The sequence below is a fragment of the Trichosurus vulpecula genome, chromosome 7, assembly GCF_011100635.1.
Source record: "Trichosurus vulpecula isolate mTriVul1 chromosome 7, mTriVul1.pri, whole genome shotgun sequence".
Lineage (NCBI taxonomy): Eukaryota > Metazoa > Chordata > Mammalia > Diprotodontia > Phalangeridae > Trichosurus > Trichosurus vulpecula.
Genome location: NC_050579.1, coordinates 30,953,467 through 30,980,678, shown reverse-complemented (window position 1 = coordinate 30,980,678; position 27,212 = coordinate 30,953,467). Strand labels below are relative to the sequence as shown.

At 41.0% G+C, this 27,212-nt stretch overlaps 1 protein-coding gene across 1 annotated transcript in view; it reads left to right on the top strand.

The window, feature by feature from the left end:
* The window catches only part of AKAP10 (A-kinase anchoring protein 10), a 52,461-nt gene that overhangs the window by 3,851 nt on the left and 21,398 nt on the right, over positions 1–27,212 (top strand). Inside the window, exons 2-8 of the mRNA XM_036768741.1 lie at positions 7,722–7,769; positions 14,375–14,557; positions 15,800–16,354; positions 21,269–21,367; positions 23,167–23,251; positions 23,854–23,977; positions 25,250–25,386. Coding sequence (XP_036624636.1) covers positions 7,722–7,769; positions 14,375–14,557; positions 15,800–16,354; positions 21,269–21,367; positions 23,167–23,251; positions 23,854–23,977; positions 25,250–25,386 — 1,231 coding nt within the window. The remainder of the gene's footprint in view (positions 1–7,721; positions 7,770–14,374; positions 14,558–15,799; positions 16,355–21,268; positions 21,368–23,166; positions 23,252–23,853; positions 23,978–25,249; positions 25,387–27,212) is intronic.

The window sequence follows — 27,212 nt, the reverse complement described above, 5'->3', positions numbered from 1 at the left end:
TTTTTTATCCTCTATTTTTAATTCCCTTTATGTGAGATTTTGTGTGTGTCTTCAAAGAGGTTATCGAAATGTAGAGTTAATATAATTTTTCTACTAAGCAGAATTAAGTCTGTTTTATGTTGAGTCACCAGATAAGATGGAAGTACGGTACTGTGTAAAGGAAATGAAAGAACATTATACACGAAATTTATTTTCTGTTCTGTGAGTAGTAGTAGTATGTATACAAGGAGGCTAGAAAGTTTGTCTGTATCAGGGGTGGGGAATCTACAGCCTCAAGGCCACATGTGGCCCTCTAGGCCCTCAAGTGCAGCCCTTTGACTGAATCTAAACTTCACAGAACAAATCCCCTTAATAAAGGGATTTGTTCTGTCAAATTTGGACTCAGTCAAAAGGCTGCACCCAAGGAACTAGAAGGCCTCATGTGGCCTTGAGGTCGTAGGTTCCTCACCCCTGGTCTATAGCTAAATTTAGGAAATGGTTTAAATTTAATATTGGCCAGAGTTGAAACTGCAGCTTTGGATTTGTCTGAATTGTTGCTCCTTCAGCAGTTGTGCTACAAGTAGATCATTCATCTAAAGAGACACACTCAAGCTGCTTTCTGAGGTTGGTTTGTGATTGTGGCGCTTTAATAGATGTATAAACGTTCACTTCTTGTGTACTCGAAACACTTATATTATGACAATTGAACTCTTCCTATAAAATCTGTAAATACATTTTCCTCAGTTTCAAAAATCATACCAATTGTTTGACGACCCATTTAGTCACAGTGTGCATTCTTCCAACCTTGGATCCGGCTACTAAGGAATGTAGTTGTGATTACAAACAAACTTTAAATGCCAAAGCAAAATGAGAATAAGGTAGAGTTGACGCTTGTGGTATTATTGAATCTTTTAACATGTTTTAATACTTTAAATCAGATGAGGCAGTTTGGTTTGGATGCCATAATTCACTTAAACCTGGGAAAGGTTTCAATGGATGGCCCTGCCCAGTGCTATTAGAATTATACTGGCTTTTACTTTACCTTTAATACAAGAATATAGCCCAGATAGGGACATTAGAGTTCACTCATCTTTGGGACACTATGTAACAAAGGAATCCTTGAGGAAACAGTGATTGATAGTCCTCCTCATCCCTGCTGCTGTACTGATTTTTGGTGCTGCAATCCTGAGCAGGCAGGAGGGATAACATGTTATAGGTTTTTCATCTTTGGTCCTCTGTTGGTCACGGATTCTGGCAGCTTTTAATATTTTGGCATAGGAATGTTCCATCCAAGGTCTTGTGTTGGTAATGACTTGGTGATGACTTTTAAAACAAGGTTTACCATAGCTTTTTAAAAAATTCCATCACATAAAAGCAAGATTCATGAATAAGAACCAAGAAAGGAGGTGCAATCAAACCAAACAAAAAATTTTTAAAACCCTGAAAGCAAGCCAAGCAGCACAAAGAGGGGTTGCTAAGGATGTGTGTGGAATTATATCCTTCTGGGATCCAGATCTTCTGCCATCCTTGAATCCAAGGGTGTGGATATCAGTGCTGTCAAGCTTCTCTGCCTTGAGTTTGTTTTTCTACCACTGTGGTGACATCGTCATCAGCATGAGGTGAAGGGGAGTTCCAGTCCCTCTCCTTGAAAGGTGCAGTGTGGTATGGAAGAAGAGGAGGATGGCTGAGGTTCTCAGGCCTGCTCCTTCTGGCTCCACTATTTCCCAACCACGTAGATTTGGATGGTGGTTAAAATCTTTGAGCCTGTTTCTCTGGTTGTAAAATGGGACTGATAATCCCTGCCTTGACTTTCTCATGAGGTGGTTGTGAGAATAGGAGGCTGTATGGAGAAGCACTGTAGGGACACTTGATATCTCTACTGTGGGGGAAGTAATGTGGAGGCATCTCTTTTACAGTCCTGGTACTATTGCTTATCTCTGTGACTCTTAGCTGAGAGTGTGGGTTTTGGGGTGTTGGGGTTTTGTTGTTGTTGTTTAATACTTAAACACAGAGTGTTCCAAATGACAACTCTTTTCCTGATGAGTCCTGGCCCTTTTAAAAGTTTTGGAGTATGATTGTGAGGTGGTGAGTTTTGGCTGGAGGCTGAAGGAGGAGGATTTATTATGTCCTGTCATATCCCCAGTAGGCATTTAGGGTTAGAATGCCTTCTAATCAAACTACCATCTTGTGAAATTCCTGTTTAGGATGTCCTACTTTTAGCTTCTCTGTAACAGAGTGCAGTGATGGAATTAAGATTATACTACTAAAGTAGTCTCTATTTTGTCTCCTAGCCCATAAGTATTTGAGGGTCTCTTATGTTCTAAGCATTGTACTGAATGTACAAGAGGGGATACAGAGGGATTCAGATTTGTGAAGAGATGGCCCCCTCACAGGAAAGAGTGGGAGAGCCTAAGGACAAGACAGCCTATCACCAAAAGTTAATCGCTATTTTGCAATATAGGAGGGAATTACAAAGCGCTTAGGTGGCTTCTGAGTATTGGAATGACCAAAGGCTGGTGGAATGAACCAGGCAGAATTCACCTTGGGGGTGTGAATTTAGAGGTGGCTCTTAGGAGAAAGTGAAGTTTGTACATGGACCAAGATTAGAAAGGGTTTTGGGGGAAGAGTGGCCGATGCAAAGGCGTGGATATCTTCTGAGCAAGTTCATTATTCCTGGGGGATGATAAGCAAATTATTTTGGCTGAAGCTGAGAGAAGAAATGTTAGAAAATAAGAAAGTTTGTGGTTGAGTTGTTACCTGGGATAGAGGACCCAAAAGTTAGCAGAGGAATTGGGATTGGACTTGATAGGCTGTAGGAAGCCCTTGTCCCTTGTTGTACAGAGGAATGATGTCATGAAAATACTGCTTAAAATAGCTGGTGTTGGTATAGGAAAAGTTTCAGAGTCAGGCTTTCAGCTCCATGAGGACAGAGAACATGTCTTACTTTGTCATGTGACTCCTGGAGTGTTCTATCTGCCCTACACAGATAGGTACAGTTAGTTTAGCTATAACCCGACATAGGTATCTCCAAAAGCATATCAAGCAGTAAAAACCTCAGCACTTAAGGGGAAAGTGGAGTGAGAAACCTAACACTGAAAAACTTCATCAGTGACACGTAAAAACAGTGACATCTTTTTAAATACATAAAAATACAATAAATGGTGGGGTTCCTCCCTCCCCACACTGGGCTTCAAAAACAAGCTGGGCACACCTACTGGAAGGGAATGGGGGCAGCCTAGGTTCATACTAGCCCTTCTCCAGTCACAGCTCCTACTGCCCCAGAATATATACAATAAATGTGGCACTTTAACAAAGACCTGAAGTTTGCTTGTGCAGCTGGGCTTGGGAAGGGTTGGAGCCTCAGGATTCCCTGTGAAGTAGGGCAGTTACCTACAAAGAAGAAATTGCAAAGAAGCAAACTTGAAATTCAAGTTATGCCCCGAATATTCCCTGATCAATCACAATGGAACAAATTCACTTTTATTTTGGAAATGTATGAAAGCAGAAGTGACTATACGCAGTATTTGTTGAGTGAATGAAGAGGCAGAGAAACTAGGAAAGTGCTATAGATATCCAGGCACTGTGTAATGAGGACTAGGACATTGGTTATAGAAATGGGTAGGCATGGGTGAATTGGGGAAATATATATGCCTTTAAATACTGTAGTGATTTGGAGAGTGTGACTGCAGATAAAATCTGGATCTTAACCCTCTCTGAAGTGACAGTGTTGTGTTCAGGGGATGTTACCCTCTGTTGAGGTCCTGAATCCTATGATGGATTTGTCAACAAGCTTTGACATCTTCCCACTTCCCTCCCCCTCATTAAAATATTCAGAAAGAAACCATAGCAAAACTGTGATCACAGGATTTATTTTTAAGTACTCTTACTATTAATGGAAAGGTTTGAGCTATTCACTCCCTTAGCCAATTTAACCTATATTTAAATAGTTCATCTTTTGAACCTTAAAAGTAATTAACATAGTAATTAGAAAGAAAATCTTCTCTACATACACATATTTCATCTTCTGAGTATGTAGATCTCATTTATATATGTACATATTGTCCACCTTCCTCCACACCCTAAGTAGAGTATAAGCTTTTTGAGGGCATGAAATGTCTTTGTTTTTCCTAATGCCTTGTACACAGGTGTTTAATAAATGCTTATTGGTTGATCTGTGTCATTTTTTTTTTTGGCTGCAGGCTTCTTCCCCAGACTTCCAGTATTTTCATTTTATCTACTCGACATCTATTAAGTGCCTACTGTGTTCAAAGTATTGGCCTGGGCATTAGGGGTACAAGATTTTTAAAAAATGACAATGTCCAGTTCTCAAGGACCTTATATTCTTTTGACAGGACATGGCATGTGCAGTAGGGTATGGAAGGAAGAGGGTTAAATTTGTCTGATGGTCCTGGCTCCCCTACTTCTTATGTGTTTAATTTTGGAAGGTCTGAGCCATAGTTTTCTTTTCCATAAAATTGGAGGTTGTACTGGAGGACTTCTAAGGTTCCTTCCAGCTCAAACTACACCGTTTTCTAGTTGCCCTGTGTATTTATGCATTTTGTGTACACGGGAATGAAAATTAACTTTACCCTTTCCCAGAGAGATTCAGGCCAATTAAGTGTTTGCCTATTTAACTTCATTGTAGTAGATCCCATGTATTCATGAGCTTCATTTAAATGGTAACCTTTCAGTCTTTTATATGGGAATCCTATAATAGCATGTCTTCTGCTTAGGATGTTAAAACATTCCTTTTAGGATTCATCCCACCTAGTGTGCCTCAAACTGGAGTGGAAAGTGATGTTTTTATAACATTGGTTTTCAAAAAGTTTGAAACCAAAGATGCCAGTGGAGTTCTGTGATGCTTTATGCTTCATTTTGGTGTGTCTTTAGACAAAAAGGCCATTCAATCCACCTCCACTGGGGAAGATGTGATAGCATTGATCTGGCTTTGCAGTTTGAGGAATGAAGATAAACATGTTTTGATATTTCACTACTTCATGTTGTCTGATTTCATTGGTGTGAATGGTCTTTTCACTTATGCAGATTGCAGCTCCTCTACGACTTTGGTGGTCTTTGAGAATTGTTAAGGCCCCAAAATTTGTCACCGTGGCTAACATGACTATGAGCCTCTCTTAATTTAGGCTGGTTCCTTCACAGCAAACATGCAGGCCATCAAGAAGTATGTACTTTTGATGAATTTTGGCCGAACAGTTTTTCTTTTCAGAGATCGTATGTAAGATTTGCGTGCTGCTATGGGGAATTTTTTTTATGCCATCTAGCATGTGGCGGGAGCTAATATTTCTGTGTATATATTTCATTTCTTTAATATGCATATTTGTCAGTCCTCAGTATGTTGGACTTTGTTGTTTAGTTGTTTCAGCCATGTCCAACTCCTCATAACCCCATTTGGGGTTTTCTTGGCAAAAGTGATTTGCTATTTTCTTCTCCAGTTCATTTTTCAGATGAGGAAACTGAGGCAAACGGGGTTAAGTGACTTGCCCAGGGTCACACAGCTCATAAGTGGCTGAGGCTGCTAGTGTCTGTGCTACCTTGATGCTCCCAGAAGCTATCTGAACTAGATGACATTTAAGGTTCTCTAGCTCCAAATCTGTTATGCTGAAAAGGCTTTAGGTATGGTCCATAAAACAGATTGTACCTGCAAAACACAGAGGGGCTGACTACTTGGTGATAAATTTTTAGTCATGGCAACCCACCAAAAGACACAACTAAAAAGTGACCCTCAACCCTGGTAAGGTAGAGGGTGGAGTTTGGGTTCTGCAGGGATCAGAAGAGGGACAAAAAAGTGGACAGAGGGTGCTAAGAACACCCAGCCTTTAGACAGTATAAACATTTAACTTGGATTGCTTATGTAATTCTGTTGGTATCCTTGTGATGTCAGAGGAACATGAGAGAGATTTCTGTCTAGCTTTTTGGATGAACTCCATATGTTGAAACTATGGAAGGACATGGATAGGCATGGATAGATCTACATTGTTGGAGGAAATACCCACATTGGTGAGATCACAAATCTCTTGTAGTATTCATTCTCAGAAATTGAGTTCTGGTATAAATAATGGATGCGGGGTGGTTTTTCAGGGAGCTCAGGCTGTGGTCTTCCCTTCTTTCTGTTAGTGCTTTACCTAGAGTTACCCAAGCTGGTTTATCTGGCTGTGGTCATTTGGGCACTCAGTGCCCATTTCCAGACACTTTACTTTTCCTTCTCAATAACACTCCTTCAGCGCAACTGTCTTATCCTTTGAACCCAGCTTGCCCAGCTCCTTCCTATATTACTGGTCACAATTCCTGCCTTACCTGACCTGCTCTCAGCAGCAGGCAGCCACTCACAGTCTGGGAGAGCTGGGGGGTCAGAAACTGTTCCCATTGTAGGAAGGAATCTCAGCACTTTATTGAAAAGCTGGAAAGGAAGATTGGGGCTAGGAGGAGTGGGGATGTAGAGATTCTTATTTTTGAGTTAGGGGCATTTCTGGTTTAATACTTTCAGCTTTAATCAGATCCATATACCTGCCCAGGAGTGATGTTTTCCTTTCCAGAGCTCGTTTTGCTCATCGGAGGGCCATTACATATGTGTTTTATATTATTTTCTTACCACCCTAGGAACATAGGGTTTTATTTTTAGATGATGTTTGAAGCATTGTCCAATTTCTCTGTTCTACTGAACCTTGCTGGTAAAGTCATGGAAAGCATAGATTCATGCTATCGAACTTTAATGACTTGATCTTCAAATATTTGAGTCATTGCATTAAATCTGTATTGCTGTTCCCCTAGTAAACTATACAACAGTTTCTCTCAAACAATAAGGATAGAAATAGGGATTTTATATAAAGTGATTTTATAGGGAGAGGGGAATGTCAAGGCTGGGCTCTCCCAGAGTAGAAAGACCTGACTCTGGAGTTGATGTGGTCCTTGCTGCTAGACATAGTCAAGAATATTGTTAAGGGGATTCGTGGTTCTTGGATAGGTTGCATTAGATTAGCTGCCCTCTTAGGTCTCTGCCAGCTCTTGGGATTCTGTACTACTCTTCTATGATATGAATGAACACATGAGGATCAAATCCTTTCCTTCCTTCTTTCTCCCCCTCCTTCCCTTCCCTCTTTTTCCCCCTCCTTGCTTTCTTTCTCTTCTCTCTTTTCTTTCTCTCTCTCTCACTCTCATTTTTTTTCTTTCTCACTCTCTTTTGCACTCACACTTTCTTTCTCACTCTCTTTCACTCTCATTTTTTTTTTCCTTTCTCAGTCACTAGTTTTATTAAGTGCCTGCTAAATGCCAGGGATATAATTTTAAAGAATCTTTTGCCCTCAAGGAACTTACATTCTAATAGAGGAAGACCACACGTGAACAGGGGTGTGGGGATGGGCTAGCCAGGTATTAGGCAAAGTGGAAAAAGTCATCCAAGTCCCAGAGTAGTGAAGCCAGATAAGAAATGTGGACGGCTCATGTGATCTTAGAATAAAGGGCCAGAGGGAAACTTGGTCTCTAGTCCAGCCTTCTCTCTCTCTCTCTCTCTCATACACGAGGTAACTTTATAAAACTTGAAACTTTATAGCAGAGGAGGGCACTTGCACCCCTGAAGTAGTTATGCATATCTCTTTGTCTTTGAAAATTAAAGGTTCCATTTATTTGAAATGGCAGATAGACTGGTCGTCCATTTAGTTGTCAAAGTACAGTATTTGAATTCTCTGTTTTACTTCAGCTTTTGGTAATGACTTTTTTTTTTTCAATAGTGAAAGGCAAAGAGCAAGACAAGGCCACAGATGTAAAGGCAATTAAAGGTAAGTTCAGTGAAGTTTCACTGTATTAAAAAATTGTGTGTAATACATTGGCCATATAGAACATTTTCCACCTTGTTTAATTGCTCCATACAAGTCAGTTTGTCTTTTTAAGAAAGTATATTGCTATCTTTTATTTATACATCACTTTGATTTCCAAATATGTCCCTCCCATCCCCCTCTCCAGAGAACCATCCCTTGTAACAAAGAACACCAAAGGAGAAGGAAATTGACTGTTCTGGAGTTGTCATTCTGATTACTTCATTCTGGCAGTTCATTCAAGTCTCCCCGTGCCTCTGAAGTTTTCATAGTCATCATTTCATGTGGTGCAATAATATTCCATTACAATTTGCTGCAGTTTGTTTAGCCATTTCCCAATGGACATGCATCTACTTTGTTGTCTGTTCTTTATTAACACAAAAGGTGTTGCTATGAATATTTTGGCATATATGGAATCTTTCTGTCTCTGATCACCTGTTTGGGGGAGGGGGATTGCTGACAATAATATGCTTAGCAATAGGATCTCTGATTCAAAGGCCATGGATGTTTTAATCACTCTTAACATAATTCCAGTTTGCTTTCCAGAATGGTCGGACCAATTCACTGTTCCACCAACAGTGTTTTGGTGTGCCTATATTCCTTCCAATATTGATTATTCCCATCTTTTGTCATCCTTCCTAATTTACTGGACTTGAGGTGAAATTTTAGAGCTGTTTTAATTGTTAGCTTGAAAAAGTTTCACTTTGCAAAGAGCTCTGATTTTTGTTACTATGCATACTTACAGATGATGCCAATAGAAACCCTCATGACCTTAAATAATGATTGCTTATTTTCTGTGGCCAAAAAACCTTAGATAACCATTCTTCTGAGTACAATTTCCTTTGAGTATAGCTAGGCTGGTCTTTAGATGACAGACCTTACTCTTTACTTTTGGATGTGGGCCTCCCAGAGAGTAGGCTACACTGTATTGCCTTGGAGAAAACAAGATTATTTCCATAGGAAGCTGAAGAATCTGAGTGGGACTTTTATGATGGAATATTGTATTTAACCTTTATTATTTTAAATTTAAAAAAGTGTTGAGAAATATATTTAGAACTCACTGTTTGACAAAGATTTCTGGAAAAACTGGAAAACAGTTTGGCAGAAACTAGTAGAGAACAGTATTTATACCTAGGGCAGTGAGGCCTAGAGTCAAGAAGACCTGAGTTCACATCTGGCCTCAGATACTTAATAGCTATGTGACCCTGGGCAAGCCACTTAACCCTAATGGCCTTGGTTTCCTCATCTGTAAAATGAGCTGGAGAAGGAAATGGCACACTATTCAGTGTTTTTGCCAAGAAAACCCCAAATGGAGTCACAAAGAGGGGACTGAAACAACTGAATAACAGTAGGTATAGACCAACATCTCACACCATATACCAAGATAAAGTCAAAATGAGTACATAATTTAGACATAAAGGGTGATAGCATAAGCAAAGTAGGGGAACATGGAATATTTTACCAGTCAGATATATGGATAAAGGAAGAATTTATGACAAAACAAGAAACAGAGAGCATTACAGGAAGTAAAAAGGATAATTTTGATTACATTAAATTAAAAAGATAGGGGCAACTAGGTGTGGCACAGTGGATAGAGTACTGGTCCTGGAGTCAGGAGGACCTGACTTCAAATTCAGCCTCAGACACTTACTAGTAGCTATGTGACCAAGGGCAAGCCACTTAACCTCGATTGCCTCCAGGGGGAAAAAAATCGATTAAAATTTTGCACAAACAAATCCCATACAGCCAAGATTAGAAGCAAAGCAGAAAACGGGAGCAGGGGGTGTGGGGTGTGGGGTGGGATTTTACAGTAAGTTTCTCTGATAAAGGCCTCATTCTCAAATATATAGAGAACTGAGTCAAATCTATAAGAATATGAGTCATTCACCAGTTGATAAATTGTCAAAGGATATGAACAGCTAGTTTTCAGAAGAAATCAAAACTATCTAGAGTCATATGAAAAATGCTGTAAATCACTATTGATTAAAGAAATGCAAATTAAAGCAACTCTAAGGAGAAATCTTACACCCATCAGATTGGCTAACATGACAGATGAGGAAAATGATGAATGCTGGAAGGGATGTGGAAAATCAGGGACACTAATGCATTGTGAACTGGTCTAACTATTCTGGAGGCCAATTTGGAACTATAGCTAAAGGGCTATAAAACCGTGCATGCCCATTGACCCACCAATACTACTACTAGTACTCCCAAAGAGATCAAAGGAAAAGGACCTGTACGTACAAAAAATTTATAGCAACTCTTTTGGTGGTGGCAAAGAATTGGAAGTTAATGAAATGCCCATCTGTTGGGGAATTGCCTGAACAAGTTGTGGTATATGATTGTGATGGAATACTATTGTACTATAAGAAATGATGAGTAGGATACTGTCAGAAAAACCTGGAAAGACTTACACGAGCTGATGCAAAGTGAAGTGAGTAGAGTCAGGAAAACATTGTACACAGTAACAGCAGTATCATATGATGATCAACTGTGAATGACTTAGCTATTCTCATCAATACAGTGATTCAAGACAGTTCTGAAGGACTTGTGATGAAATATGCTATCTGCCTCCAGAGAAAGAACTGATGGAGTCTGAATGCAAATTGAAGCATACTTTTTTTTTAACTTTATTTTTCTTGGGGTGTTTTTGTCTATGTTTCCTTTTGCCCCATGGCTAATATGGAAATATTTTGCATGATTGCACATGTATAATCTATATCACATTACTTGCCTTCTTAAGGAAGGGGGAGGGAGGAAGCAAATTTGGAACTCAAAATTTAAAAAAAACGAATGTTAAAAATTTTTAATTGGAAAAAGTAAAAAAATAAACAGTACATTTAATTTAAAACTAATCGAGTTCAACTAACTTAGATTATTTCTAATTTATCCTGTATAAAGCTTGTCTATGCATTGTTATTTGCATATTATCTCTCATTAGACTGTAAGCTCCTTGAGAGAAAGGTCTTTTTTTTTTTACCTTTCTTTGTATCAAAGCTCTTAGCACAGTATCTAGCACATAGTAGGTGCTTACTAAATTCTTGTTGACTGACCGGTCATTTGTTATATGGGATGGCTCCCTGGGAAGGGGAAGGATACTGAGGTAAATTATGATGATATTTAAAAAGAAAGAGAAACTTTTTTAAAACAAAAAAAACCTCAAACAAATATACAGGCAAAAAGGTACCTGTTGTGTACCAGGTGCTGTGTTAGGGGCTGGGCATACAAGTATAAAGAATAAAACCATCCCCACTCACATTAGCTTACATTCTAATGGGGGAGATAACAATAGTTATAAAAAGATATACAGCATAAATATAAAGTTAATAGATACAAATAGATTCAAAGTAGTTTGGAAAGGAGAGTGCTGGGGAGGGATTGAGGGATCACGAATGGCACTTAAACTGCATCTTAAAGGAGGAGAGGAGCCTTCTGGGTCAGTAGCTGTGTGAGTAGAGAGAAGAACTTGGATGTGAGGTGAGGGCAGAAGGGCACGATTGGATAGCTAGCTGGATCACTGAGGTGAAGGAGAATGAGGAGTCCAGGGTAATGCCAACATTGTAGTTGTTGTTCGTCCTTCGTACTCAGAGACCAAATTGGATTTAAGTGGGGCAGAGTTGTACTGAGTCGTCACTTTCTTGTCCAGAGTCATTAGAGCCCAGTGACAAGAAGATGCGGTCCTGAGATGCTGGTTGGGTGGGGGTGTCTTCAACAGCAGTAGGGAATTTTGGAAGAGTGGGGAGAGGGTTTAGGATGAGAAATGATGGATAGTTGGTGATGAGGGACTAGCCTCATAAGACTAAGCCTGGACGTACACATGCACGTGTGTGCACACGTACATGTACACGGGAATCATCTTTACAGAGATGATGATGGAACAGTGGGGAGCTGATGATGCCAAGTGCAAGTGAAAAGTGAAGAGGAACAAGGACAGAGCTTGTGACATGGATGAAGAGCCAGCAAAGGAGTTGGAGGAGGGCCTTCCGACTCTCCTTCCTAAACTCCCTTCCAGCCAAGCTGGCCTTCTCTCCGTTCTTCACACACTCCATCGCCCATCTTTGTGCTTTCACACTGGCCCGCTCATGTTTGGGGTGTACTTACTCTTCACTTTGGCTTCGTAAAGATCCTCCTTTCAAGATGCAGCTCAAGCAGTATCTTATATACAAAACCCTTCTTGAGTTTTCCCTCCCCACAACAGCTTATATTCTCCCCCCTTTCTCAATTCCCTTTATTTTAATTTTTTCCGTATCTACACATGTACTTATTATCTCCTTTGATAAGATGTAAGCTCCATGAGAGAAAGGATTGTTTAATTTTTTTGTGTCTGTATTCCCAGGGTCAAGCTGAATGCCTGGCACATGGTAGGTAATAAATGCTTATTGATTGATAACCAAAATTAGCATTTTTGCAGTGGAGAAGTACTAGATTCTTCCTGACAGACGCAGGTAAAGCAAAGATTCTCACCCTCCCTTCAACCTCCCCCCCAAACCCCAACTAATTTGACTTAGTTCTAGGCAAGGGAAATAAAGGCACAAGCATTGGCAGAGGACACAAAAGTATTCATTTTTGCAGATGGCATGATAATTTTCTTAGGAAACCACAGAGAATTACAATACAAATCTAGCAACTACACTCTGTTTTCTCAGTAAAGTAGGAGGCAAGATAGACAATTGTGTACTCCATGCAGCCTCTGAGGCTGAGATGTAACGGAATATGGATTGATTCTCTGCCATTTATGCTAATTTTGGCCTGACAGTCAACACCAAAAAAAAAAAACCCAAAACAAAACAGGTTCTTCACCAGCTAGCACCACACCATCCATACATTGAACTGTTAGTCACAGTAGATGGAAAAATTTTGAATGCTGTGAATAAGCTCCCTTAACCTTGAAAGTATACTTACCAGGGATGTCCATGTAAATGATAAGGTTGATGTGCTCATTGCCAGAGCTAGCTCAGTGTTTGGGAGTCTCTGAAGGAAAGTGTGGGAGCAAAGAGATTTTAGGCTGCCCAAAAAACTGAAGGTCTACAGAGCTGTTGTGCTGACCTTTTGTATGCCTGTGAAACCTGGACAGTATATCAGTGTTATGCCAGAAAATTGAAGGCCTTCCATTTGAATTGTCTTAGGAAAATTCTGAAGATCATCTGGCAACTGAGGTCATCAGGAAATTGAGGTCATTTCTAGAGCTGAACTGCCAAGCATTCAAACTCTGCTTCAGAGAACACAACTCAGATGGGCTGGCCATGTTTTTCAAATGCCAAATGTACATTTGCCTAAAAGATTATTTTATGGAGAATTCATTCACACAAGGCAAGCTCTAATGTGGAGGTCAGGAGAAGCAGTACAAGAGCACTCTAGCTCTTTCTGAAAAACTTTAGTATCAGTTGTGAGACATGGGAGATGCTGGCACAGGACCATTCGGCGCATTTGGTATGAGCAAAGCAGAATCACAGTGGCACAAAGGAAATGAGAGAGATACAGATCTAGAGACATCTCCATTCCAGATGTTCAGATCAGCTGTTTGTGCCCACGCTGGGGTAGAGTCATATTGCACTGATCAGCCACAGTGGAATACCACTGTACCTTGACTCTGACATAGTCATGTCATTGGTCTTCTTCAAGTACAAAGGATGAACAACAACAACAAGGCAAGGTCCTCCGAGTTGGGGAGTGGCTTGGGCTGGTACCAGGGGCTTGAGAAGGTGCCTGGGGACAGGACCAAAAATAGACATTGGGGAGTCATTGTTCTCAAGGTGATGGTTGAAGCCACAAGAATGGACACATTCCCCAAGGAAAAGACTGCTGACAGAACAAGAGAGGAGTGAGTGTTTGGGTGTGCCAGGAACCATCCAGGGCCAGAGAGCAGGAGCAGAAGGATTGGGCAGGCCATGAAGGTCGGAGTGGGAGATTGAGGAGAGAGACTGTGAAAAGGCCTTTTGCTTTTTAATATTCATTATCACTTGTCCTGCATCTAAATAGAAAACTTTCTCATTCTTCCTCATTCAGAGGTGTGTTCATTCTTCTTTGCCTATTCTTCTGCATAGACATCAGTGAATCTCAAAAGGATGTTAAAGATTTTTTAATTCTCATTTGCTTTAGCTTCAGGGAGGAAAGTGAATTTAGTAAAGTTGGTACCTTGAAAATTACCTGTGGTGAATGCACAGAAAATCTGGGCCCACCCTGTGTTATTTAGCCCCAGTTTTTAGGCTGTCAGCTAACTGATAAGTTTCTCTTATTCTTGGGTAGCAGTTTATGGACTAGCAGTTTAGTTATCAGAGTCACTAGGTGCCATAGTGATAAGCTGCCAGGCCCAGGGTCACACAGCCAGAGTGGGTCAGATATGTTCAGGTTGAACCAGGTCTCCCTAACCCAGAGGTCAGCTCTGTGTGGCCTTTTATTCTTAAAAATCAGTGTTTAAAATATTTAAATGTAATTTTACCTGATAAAAAAGAGTTGTGTTCTTATTTTTTAATTAGTAAAATGGCTATACTCTCTTAAGAGAGGTGTTAGGGTTCTAGATGTGCAAATCGAGGGTTTTCTGGTAAACTTTTCTTTTTTTTAAATTACAGCTGCAATACCAGTACATTCCCCACAAAAGAGCCCTAGAAATCATGCCTTACTGGAGGCTGCTGGACCAAGCCATGTGGCAATCAATGCCATTTCTGCCAACATGGACTCTTTTTCCAGCAGCAGGACAGCTGCTCTTAAAAAACAGCCCAGTCACATGGAAGCTGCTCATTTTGGTGACCTCGGTAAGTGAGTTCCATTGTTGATACTGGATTTTCTTAGAGTGCTATGATGCTTCATGGCCCTTAGAAAAAATAATTGGAAATCTCTATGCCAAAGAAGCATCTCTCAATGTGATGGGTATGACAGTGTATTGATTCTGTATCATAGATGGTGTTAACAGGATGTCAGCCGAGTTAAGTAAAAAATGCTGCTTTTCTAGTCTTTCAGGTACCCTAATGAGCAGGCAGATGTTTGTGACCGTCTGTTTTAAATAAAAAGATGAATCACAGACTCGCCTATATTTCTTTGCTGCAGCCACAGTCAGGTGAGGCCTAGCAAATAGAATTCTCTAGCAGCTTAGTTTGTTAAGATGGGACATCCAGTTTTTGAGAGTATCAGGAAGAAATGTCTGCTGTTGGCACCTTTATTGAAATCTTTTGTATTCAAATCATAGTTATTTCCCACTCTGTACCCCCACTCCTATTGAAGCTTTCCTTGTGACAAAGAAAACAATTAAGCAAAAACATCTGACACTGAGCTCATCTGACAGGTGTACTCTGGTGTGTCCTAGTAGGCCTGCATTTGTCTACCATAAGCAAGGAGGAGGAGGGGGTCTGTTTTGTTCTTTCTTCTTCAGGACCTTTGACTAGTCAGGCCATCACTCTGAGGTCACCTTGCAGAATGCCTTTGTGAGCCCTCATTTCTGTGTGGCTCCATCTGGCACTTCTGAAGTTCACCTCTCATCACATTGTTGCATTCTTTCTGTCTTCATTTGTTCAACTCATGGGGAACTGGAGAGTTCTTCAGTTATTCCACATCCCCTCCTCACATTTTGCTGGCAGTACGGATACACCTAAGGAGTAATGATGGCCACAGAGGAGGAAAGGGAGCAGAAAATTTGAAAGTAAGAATTACCCTTGATCCCCAGGGACATGGAAAGGCCAACACACTGTCAGTGTTTGAGAATTGACTGTATTGGAGATTTAGCCAATGTCTGTTTAGCTGATCTTGAGGCTTTTTCTCTCGGTTGTGTATCATGTGAGCTCACTTTCCAGTAGAGAGTCATGAGGATTTGCCAGCTAAAGAGGAGCCATTCAGATGAGAGCATTGAATGCACTCACAACATTTGTTCTTTTCTTTCCTCTCTGATGATTAAAAAACTGTTCCCATGTATTTTTATTCTGTTGTTAAAAAGTGCCTGCTCTCTGAATCTTAAATATCCAGTTTTTTTCCTGCTAATTCCTTTGCTGCTCTTTGTCTTTTAGGCAGATCTTGTTTGGACTATCAGACTCAAGAGACCAAATCAAGTCTTTCGAAGACCCTTGAACAAGTCCTGCAGGACAGTATTGCCCTTCCTTATTTTATTCAGTTTATGGAACTTCGGAGAATGGAACATTTGGTTAAATTCTGGTTAGAGGCTGAAAGTTTTCGTTCCACAACCTGGTCCCGCATAAGAGCACACAGTCTGAATACAGTTAAACAGAGCTCATTGGCTGAACCTCTTTCTCCTTCATCTAAAAGGCATGAAACCACAGTCTCTTTTCCATCTGAGTTTCTTGACCAGAGGTTGGAGAGTTCTAGCACAGTCCAGCTGCTCATGACCAAGTCAAAAGGAACAGAGATGAATGATAGAACTAGCAATGCTCCCAATCACTCGCTGCCTTCCCAGGATAGAGATGATGTCCATTCTCTCCATCTTGAAATGTCCAAGGAAGGGACTCAAGTTTCTGTGGAACACCAAGACTCTTCCAGACTTTCAGTATCAAATAGAAATAGTCCTTCTTCCACACTAAAGGAACTATCAGGAAAACTAATGAGAAGTAAGTAGGTAATGTCTTGGTATTCTTTTACTGGCTTTATTTTTAACCCAAATCAGAATTCAGGCTAGAGGAAGAGGAAGACTGGAATGGTTCTCTTCCTTATCCCAGATGAGGCCTAGTACTACTTCCATCCTTCTGGAAGGGTATGGGAAGAAACAAGAATGTCTTCAGAGTGGTTTGTATCACCTGAGAAGCAGAGCAAGAGAATGGAAGCCTACACATAAAGAAATGTAACTCTTTTCTTGACTTCAATAATTGGAAAATAAGAGTTGAATAAATTTATGTGTGGCTTTACTCTAAAGCACTTGATTTACATGGTCTTATTTAATCTTCACAACAACTTTGTGAGGGAGGCAATGCAGGGGATTCTCCCTTTATTGTGGAGGAAACTGAGGCTCAAAGAAGTTATGACTTGACCAGGGTCACACAGCTAGTTAAGTGGAAGCACTGGGACTCGAACCCAGGACCTCTGGCTTCACCTTCACTGCTCTTTCCACCAAACCTCATCTGCCTCCCCTTTTTCCAGCAATTATCTTACCCCTTTCCGGGATTGAGGGTGGGGTAAGGTAAACGAATGTGTCTCTTTTATTATCTTCACAGCACTTGGTGGATCTAATTAATCTTTTTAAGAAGGAAGGTTTACGTACTTTGGTCTCTTAATGTAATGTGGCAACAGCAGTTTTGAGTTTTACTGAGTGGTTAAAGGCTGCACCACTTAAGATTTTAAATCAGAAAAAGACATAAGTTTTTTTGGTTGGAGTCTGTCTTTTTCTTCAAAAAGAGATATAAATGAGTGGATGATTGGATTAGATTAAGCACATTGTCTGATAGTGAGAATATAGCCTTGAGAGTCACAGGAGCATCAGTTTAGAGTGGGAGTAGAAGTCACTGAGTCTACAATTGAGAAAGTGGAGGTAGTCATATAGAAATTAAGTGACTTGTCCAGAGTCACATGGTCGGTATCTGAGGTAAGATTTGAACCCAGACCTGCCTTAAGGCAGGCTGCTTTTGATTGTTGGTCCTAGTTGTGTGCCCTTGGACAAGTCATTCAGTTTCTGTTCCTTGGTAATGAAAGTGTGAAACTAAATGATTCTTAGCATCTCTTCCATATCTAAAATTCTTTGATTCTAGGAACATTGGAGAGATTTTATTTTAATATTTGCTTGCTTATGACAGTTACTCTGATAGAATCTTCATTGGGAAGCCTAAAACATTAAGTGGCATAGAAATGTTCATTAATACTCTCTGAATGTCTGTCCTGTAAACCTGCTGGCCTGCCCCATAAAATCCTTTTGTATCGACCACAAATGTCCCACTGGAACACAAAGGAAAATTCTTTTTACCCCTAAGTCCCATTTGACCTCCCCAACTTAGGTTCTGTTGTGGAGGAAGAACACAAAGTCTCTTTGGACCAACTAGAGGAGTATTTCATTGTTCCGTTTGTTTTGGTGCCTCTCATGGGGTACCAGTTCTCTTGTGTCTGTAATTCTTAATCATCACCTGCAGGATGCTGTCAGAGGGAGTGTTTGAGGGTCAGGAGGGTCTGTTCAGCTGCTTCATTAGTTAACTAAAAATGGCTATTGGGAAAGGAGAGTTCCAGGGAAGTCTGACTGTGAGAGCTCATAGTGGTACAATGCCTTTTCTACAACTTCCTTTAAAAAAGAATCCCTAACTCCCAATGTGTTAGTGGCCAACTCGAAGCTTTGCGTTTTTATTTTCAGCTGGAATCTCATTTTGTGGAAGTAGTGGAGCAGACGAAGAATTGCCAAAAGTCAATATCCTTTGATAATTTTGGATGTAGCTCAGACAGAGCAGATAGTTTCTGAGGCAGGAGAGTGTAGTGTAGTTATGAAAAGCCATGAGTCAGGAGAGACCTGGGCTTCAGTCCCACCTCCCACACTTATGGAATGATGTGGGGAAAAGCACAGGACTTCTGAGCCTCGATTTCTTCATTTGGAAGACGCATCTGATGATACTGGTAGGACCTGCTGTGCAGGGTTGTGAGGTCACTCTGCAATATTGTTTATTAGGTGTTTTAAAAACCTTAAGGCACTCTGTTGGAGCAGTGAGGTGGCACAATGGCTAGAGTGCTGGGCCTAGAGTCAGAAAGACCCAAGTTCAAATCTAGCCTCAGACACTCACTAGCCTGTGTGACCTTGGGCAAATCACTTACCCCTGTTTGCCTTGGTTCTTCATCTGTCAAATGAGCTGGAGAAAGCAATGGCAAACCACTCCAATATGTTTGCAAAGAAAACCCTGAATGAGATGACAGAGTAGGACATGAGTGAAACCACTGAACAACAAAAGGCACTATGTCATTGTGAGCTATCATCATAATCATCATTTTATCTCTGACTGATCCACTCTGTGTGGGAATACAAATGATTGTATTTGTTCCCATTAAAGAAGAAAGCTTAAGATACCCTCTTAGCCCTCTTTTTCAGTGAAGAAGATAGTCAAGGGCTAATAGAAATAAGAACTGGTGTATGTACTCAGTGTCCCTCCAAGGAAGGTATCTATATATTAGAGTAGTTAAAAATGACTGGAATAAATAAAAACAGCTCACATTTATATAGTTTCTAGCCAGCTTTCCTCACCACAACCCAGTGCAAATGTAACTGTCCCCATTTTACAGATAAGAAAATTGAGGCTCAAGTGATTTGCTCAGTGTTACATAGCTAGTAAGTCTTACAGAAGCACTTGAAAGTCCAGGTTTTTTGACTAGTGTACTGCCTGCTCACCACTCTTCTTAGAGAGGCTGAACCCAACTTTCTCTGACCATGTTTCTCTCTCAACCCCACTCCCTCCTCCATCTACATACCTCTTGGTTTGCACCTTTACAGAATCCCTCATATGTACATTAATACATCTGAAATTTGCTTATTGAGGAAGCCAGGTTCATGTTTAAGGACCTTTTCCTCAACTATAGGAGCTAAAAAGAACTTTTTAAATGATTTGTTATAAAATAAAGATGTTGCAAACATCCAATAAGAGAAGATGTAAGCTGTAACATGTCAGAGATGTGGACTGGACCTGTGGGTTCACTGATAATGGAAAACTCCCAGGTGAGGAAATACCTTCCACTAAGACAAGTTAGCGCCTTCTTGGCAACTTGGAGATCCTGTCTTAGAGAGTTGCCTGGGACAGTGGTGTCAGAGTCAAATAGGAAGGGACCCTATAGGCTGCATATGGACTTAGAAAACCACAAATGAATATTATCTATGCTCTTTTTTTTTTAAACATTTCCCAGTTACATTTTAATCTGGATTTGCCTGACAAGCTTGCAGCTTGAGGGCAGTGAGTTTGACATTTCTGGCCTAGGGCACTGGCTAAAAGGTAAAGTGACTTGGCCAGAGTCACACAGCCAGTACGTATAAGAAGTGGGACTTTTTTTGAGGCCATCTGTATCCACTCTGCTGCACTGCCTCTGTATAACATGATACTCAAAGCGGAGCCTTTCCATTTGGCTTGCACTTTGATATTCTAATAAGGATCGAATGCTTCGAGCTTTTCTGAAGCAATCTAAAATAGATCCATTTGTAATGAAGTGTCATAGCTTGATGACACAAGACAGCTACATTTCTTAAGGTTTAAGGAGTTTTAAATCAGGTGTATATATTGGAATAGATAAAATAGGATGAAAACTTCGGAAAAGCAAGCAAGGCTTCAGGTCGATATGCTTGGTTTTTTGTGTTCATTTTAGTGGAAATAAGTTTAGTTTGAACTAAACATTAAATAAACGAAACATTTTTTTGAGCAGGCTTGTGTGATCATACAAGTTTTTTGCATTGAGGTTTTTTGTACTTAAAGAGGAAGGAAGAGGAGCTGAGAGTTACAATGCAGGAACCCAGACCACATGCTCAGATGCTTGCAGTGAACTTCCCTTTCTAGCAACTTCCCAGAGGGCAGCTTTTATAGTTAAAGTAAAAAAAAATGATGTTGAAGCATTTTCTTGTTCCTTTTTTTTTTTTTTTTACAAAGTTGCACCAAAGTATTTTTTTGCTTGAGTTTTTTGTTTGTAATAGTGAAAAAGCACATTTTATTTTATTCTTAAGTCACCAAATAGAACAGGTGAAAAATTGAGCTTTTTTGGATCTATATGTCACTGAAATGTGCTGCTTATAACCCCAGCTCTACTCGGCCCTTGGTGGCCTCTGCCCCAAAGAGTCAGGGGCTATCTGCTGTTAATCTCCAGTAAGGTTATGAACTCCCTGGTTCCTATTATTATGTTGAATAGACTTTTCTCTATTGTTGGTGTTTGGTTGGCTTTTCCTTTGAAGTCCTGTGTCAGAAACTGCTTACAACAACATTTTCCACAGGTCCCCTTCAGGTTCTCTTTGGGAGGTCATTGGTCAGTGTGCTTACACTCTGCCCACAAAGCTTTGTCAAAGAGGATTTCCCAGGAACTATTTGTGCCAATGAGAATTGTCTCCTTTGCTCTTGTTCCTGGGGACAAGTTCTTGGTTGCTTTGAGAGAGTAGTCAGCAGGATCCTCTTCTGGCTGCAGCTTTCCCCAGCACTGGTGGCAGACTGGCATGGTCTCCAGTGCTCATTTAGCAGGTGAATACCCAAGTCCATAGGAGGAGGTCTCAGGTGACAGGATGCAGACCTCTGCTGCCTCCTCCCCCTCAGCAGAGCTTTCTGAACTTTTTTAGTGAGTCTGAACATTTGTGCTAGGCACTTAGTGGGGGCATTGACAGGTGTCAAGGAAAGGGTTGAAAATAGGGTAGACAAGATTTATATGAATCTAAAAGACAGACCATCTATCACCTAGAATCTGGGAAGAGTGATGAACCAGCACACTCCAGAGAGAACAGTGCAGGAGTAAGGAGGGGATTGTGCACAAGGTCAGGAGTCATTAAAGTCCAACCAGTGCAAGACTTCCTAAAGCCGCCATCTTGTTTTTCTCCTCAGGTATAGAACGGGATGCAGTGAACACTTTTACCAAATATATATCTCCAGATGCTGCTAAACCAATACCTGTAACAGAGGCAATGAGAAATGACATAGTAGGTAAGCCCATTTCAGTGTTCTCAATCTACAAAGTGCTGATTTTAACTACCGGAATTGCTAAAGAATTTAGGCTATATCATCTCTGCTTGGCATGTTCTCCTTTCACATTTGAAATACCTATTGCATGTATTGGACCCAGCTTTCTTAACCTGCATCCAAAAGATGTCCTTCCATTCCCCCTCCACGTGTTCTGAGCTGTGGTGATCACAAGTATTGTTATTTTGAAAAGTAAGTCTCTAAAAGCTGTGCAAGGTGTAGTGGAAAGAACTTTGAACTTGTAGTCAGGATACACAAATTATTGGCACAGTTCTCCTTGCAGCTCACAAGGTCAGAGGCACTTGCTCAAGGTGTCCTGAGGGTCTGACTGGGCTGCAAGCATGGCCAGTCTTCCATAGGTCTAGGTGATGGTCTGAGATGTCCATGCCATCAGCATCAGGAAAATGGCCGCCTTGGTGAAGCTGGGGGTGGGCAGTCTCCAGCTTTAGGGAAGATTTGAACACAGAAGGCCTTGTCCCATAGAAATATTACAAATGAAACAAGTTTCCAAGTTACCGTGTAAAAGCTTGCCTACTCTGGTATGTGCCCTATTATTACTAGTAGCTCTAAACTCCCTTGAGCCTTCTGGTCCCTGGCAGAGGTGGTGGGGGATGGTGTGTGCTAGCTGGACATTTCCCATGAGAGCAGGGGAGGGCCCCAATAATTGGGAAGGAGGAAGCAAGGTGCTACCAAGAGGTACCCTAGCTGTGGTAAGTCAGGTCGGGAGTCTTGGTCTGCTACAGGTTTCACACATGAGGGGAGTAACTCGGAGACAGAAGGGTGCTACCAGCAGAGACTTTAAAAGGGAAGAACTGAGGTGCTCCCTCACATCCACTCCCTCCAAAGATGCCTCTCCCACATCTCCGAGCACCGAGCCCATGCTTCTCTCCTCATTCACACATAGCCTCAATGCTCTCCTCCATCTTCATTTTGACCAGATTTTACCCATACAGAATATACAGAAAGATGCCTGACCCAGTGAAAGGTGCCCCGCTAATTGATCACCCCGGGAATAAATACATTGCCCTGATAGTAATGAACTTTGCCTCTTATTTTATAAATGTGTTCATAAAAATACTTTATATTAAATTTGGAATGTGCATCCATCAGCTCAAGCATTGGACACTATATCAGGGCTTGTGTTTCCTCCATGGAGTACTTCTCATTTTAAAAACTTTATTTTGAACTTTCTTCTTCCTCTAACGATTTGGTAGCCAAGGTTTTCTCCTCCTCCCTTTTACTCCCTTGATCTTCAAGTCAGGATTGGATCTTAAGGAGAGAGAATATATTCAGCCCAGCTGCTAAAAATAGGAAAAGTTGATGCCTGCTTCAAAAAATAGAAGCTGTTGTAATGGATGCCTCTCTTCTAAGAAGCGAACTTGAACTGTACAGGATGGGGCTGGGGGTTGCTCCTCTTGCCTTAGATAGTGACCTTGGTCACAGGAGATGGCCCAGAACCTTCTGGCCCCCTAGAGCGATAGCTTGAGCCCCACCCAGCCACACCAGATGTCATCATCCTAGCAGATTAGAATTTACCAATTAATAGGTGTTGGCTCATATGAGCAGTTTATATAGTGGTATGGTATTGGAAAAAGGGTCGTTAAAAAGGAACCATCTAATTTTATACCTTAGTTGCACTTTTTCATTTAAGATGACTGAGTCAAACAATAAGCATTTATCAAGTGCCCCCTGTGTGCCAGGCACTGTGCTTATGTATAGCCTGGGCTTCCCTGAAGTTCACTTGTTTACTATCTCTTGTACAGCAAAGATTTGCGGGGAGGACGGCCAGGTGGATCCCAACTGCTTTATTATGGCACAGTCCATAGTATTCAACGCAATGGAACAAGAGTAAGTTGACTTGAAGCTTTTCCACATTTGGGATACTTGGGGGTTGGTTCCTCATTATGTGTTGTTGCTAAGGGTAGTGCTTGCAATAGATGATGCTGATGCAGAAGTCCTACAAGAAAACCAGTTGTAGGTCCATGTAGCTTGAGAATGACTCTTGCTTTTGGTTCCTGTAAAAGAGAAACATGTAAATATTTATTAAATAGCATTTGAATGGTCATTTTTAAGTTACAATTTGCTTGATATCTTTTTTTCTATCTGAGTTTAAAATACTAATTTTCAATTCTAAAGGCTCAGGTGAGTATGTGACTAGAATAGTCACTGGCTTCTTCATTGAATGATAAAAGTCTAAGAATAGATTCCTCAGTTTTCCATTATCGTTTAGTCTGTGCTTATCTAATCTCCTTCTTAGTGTCTATCATGTTGTTTAAGACAACAACAGACAAACCCCACAGTTTTGGGAGAATTGTCTACTGAGTTGGAGTTCTTAGACTGACAGAGCCTGCATGCACCATGATCAGTGATGGAGAGAGTATAGGCTATTCCTGCTTAAACTGTACTTGGTTGTGGTTCCTTCAGATCTTTCCCATTTTGTCTGTGTGCAGGCACTTTAGTGAGTTTTTGCGAAGTCACCATTTTTGTAAATACCAGATTGAAGTGCTGACCAGTGGAACTGTTTACCTGGCTGACATTCTCTTCTGTGAATCAGCCCTGTTTTATTTCTCAGAGGTAAAAATCTCCATTTCCTTCTATCCTGTAATAGCATTTGTGCCCCTAAGTCCATAAATATTAAAGTATTCCCTACAGAAGAGAATTTGAAAGGTAGCATCAATTAAGTGAAAATATTTTCTCTTCCAGATATACATTCTACTTAATGGCGTGAATATTCGAATAATTTAATGCAGGCCTGCACAACATTTGGGCTGCACACCTCTTGTGGCTCTTGAAAAATGTAGAGGATGTAAAACAGGCCTGCACAATATACCGCCTTCTTTGGCAGGTGGAATATTGTCCAGGCCTGGTTTCATGGCTAAATGAAAGATAAAACAAAAAGTTAAATGTAAATTAATTAAAATGACCATTGTAGAATATCGGGGGATATTCTGAACCAAATTTTTAGCTTCCTCATCAAACCTGATTGTGTTGCTATTCATTTGGAGACAGAGGCCCAGCTCTACTAAGAGTTGGGTGACCCATGGGCGTGGCTGAGTCTTCTTCCCCATCAGTAAAATGATGGAACACGTTTGGTTATGATTGTTGTTTTAGAGGTGCCTTGTAAACATGCTGTCTCATCGCTAGGTCTCATGAAATAGTATATGCAGACTAAACAACAGAGGAGGATGCTTGTTAGTAAATACCCTTTCATGCTACCATTCTTTTAATTTTAGCTTATTGAGCAATTTCAGTGCCCTCTGAAGCAGTGAGTAAGTGAACCTTGTTGGGGCGCTTTTACTGGGCATCCACGTCTAACAAGTACTGCAAACTGAGATAGCGCATCTTCTAAAGCGGCGGCTTTCAGAGACCAAACTTTGGTTCTGTCTTCAGCTGCATTGGTGATGTACACTGTCTGCGGTGCTAGGCTAGCGGGCTGTTTTCTTTATTACTTCACCTGCTGCAAGTTTAAGCCTGGAGCGTTTATTCAGACTTTTATGGCAATGTATGATAATGAAAATGGTCGTGTGTGAAAGAGTTCTTTCTGTCGTCTTCTTTATGTGTTTGCTAGTAAAGAATTGGAATGTTTAATTTTGTTAATGTAATGAAAGTAGAACCAGCAGATTTAATCTTGCTTTTAGTGTAGTGGGTGTAGATCCTTGGTGATGAGAATATGATAATTTTCAGCCTGAGATGCTGTCTGGCTATAACTGCACTGAATGTATTTTGTTTGTTGACTGCAAGAGCGTGTAATATAATGAATGTGTACGGGGGGTGGGGGGCCTAGCAGTGCTCAGAGAGGCCTTTGCCCCTTAACTTTCTTTCTTTTCTTTTCTTTTTCTTTTCCAGTACATGGAGAAGGAAGATGCAGTGAATATTTTACAGTTTTGGTTGGCAGCTGATAACTTCCAGTCCCAACTTGCAGCCAAAAAAGGCCAGTATGATGGTCAGGAAGCGCAGAATGATGCCATGATCTTATATGACAAGTGAGTTGGATCGTTTCACAATTCTGCCTGACCTTATGGGTAGATGTGTTGAGAAGAGTGGACTTCTAGTGAAGCCAAGCCTGATTTCATTGGTGTCCATCCAACTGGGAGGCTTATTCCCACAGAAAAAGTCTTGAGTCAAGAGTTGGTAGCTTTTAGTAAGGGAGATGTTCAGGGCGTGCCCAGTCCCACCGAATGCAGGGTGCTCTTGCCCTTATCAGCAGAATTGCCCAGTTTTCCTTTATTACTTCTGGGACTTTTTCCCAGTTTTGTAATAAATTGTATGGATGTAGCGCCACCTTGTGACAGCATTCCTTAGAGTGCTAGTGTGTGGTGGAATGGCACCCTTTGGAAATATGTGGAGATCTCAGGCAGAAATGCTGCAAATAGCAGACATTCATCATCACAGGATTGATAAATTAGAGCATAATTAGTAGATGAATTAGAACAAGATCCACCTGTTTCAGCTGTCTTCAGGGATGCAGTGCCTCTGAATTATCTGCAGGAGCTAGAGGTCTGTCTTCCCCCTTTCATTCCCACCTGACTGATCCAAACAGTGGTTTCAGCAGTGCTGGAGGCTTTGGGCCTTGCTGAATCCAAGCTGTTTCCTTCCATGGCAAACACACAGTAAGATGCCTCATTTTCCCTCTGGGTCACTATTTAAAAGGTAGTCATTCAGTCATTGAACAAGTGTTTATGTGCATTCTGTGTTCCAGGTACTACTAAACTCTGGGGATACAAATAAAGGCATAAACATTTTCTCTGCTCTCAAGGAGCTCACCTTCTAATGGAGAGAGGATGCGCAAAAACTTTTGCATATCATGTGTAACCTGTAGCAAGTTGCTTGCCTTCTCAATGAGTGGAGAGGGGAGAAAGGGAAGGAGAGAATTTGGGACTCAGAATTTTTAAAAAGTGAATGTTAAAATTTGTTTTTACACATAATTGGAAAAAATAAACTTTTTGAACAGTGTAAATGGAAAATATCTCGGAAGGAAAGCACTAATTTCAGAGGTACCAAGAAAGACATCTTTTTGAAGGGGGTGTTTGAGATGAGACTTGGAGGGAGCCAGGGAGACAGAGGCACAGGAGGGAGAACCAGTGAAAAGGCCAGGAGTGCAGAGAGGGTACAGAGGAAGCCAGTGGAGACAAGCCTCACTGGCTTCTAGAGTACATGGCAGAGGAGTCAAGTATAAGATTAGAAAGGAGGCAGGAAGGGCCAGGTTGTGAAAGGCTTTAAAAGCCAAACAAAGGGTTTTATGTTTAACTTGGGAGGTTGAATTGGAGTGGAGAAGGGGACGTGAGGCAGGCAGAGCCACAGCAGGCTATTGAAATAGTCCAGGTGTGAGATGACTAGGAACTGTACCAGGGTGGTAGCAGTGCCAGAGGAGAGAAGGGGATATAGATAAGAGCTACTGCAAAGGTAGAAAGGATGAGACCTGGCAACCCCTTGGATATTGGGGTGAGTTGGAACTGTGAGGAGTTGAGAATGAAATGAATTGTGAGCCTGGGTGACTGGGAGACTGGTGTACCTTTGGTAATAATAGGAAAGTTGGGAAGAGGGCAGAATTTCAGAGGACAAGTTTTCTTTTGGATGTGTTGTGTTTGGAATATCTGTGGGACAGCTAGTTTGAGGTGTCTGTGAGGTAGTTGGTGATACAAAGAGCACTGGAACCCAGGAAGAAGGTTAGGGCTGGATCTATACATCAGGGAACCATTTGTGTAGATAAGAAGATAGAACCAAGGGAGCAAGATAGTCAAGAGAGAGAAGAGGGCCCCAAAATGGCATCTTGGGGAGTGGCCATGGCCTTGTTGAAGATACAGCAAAG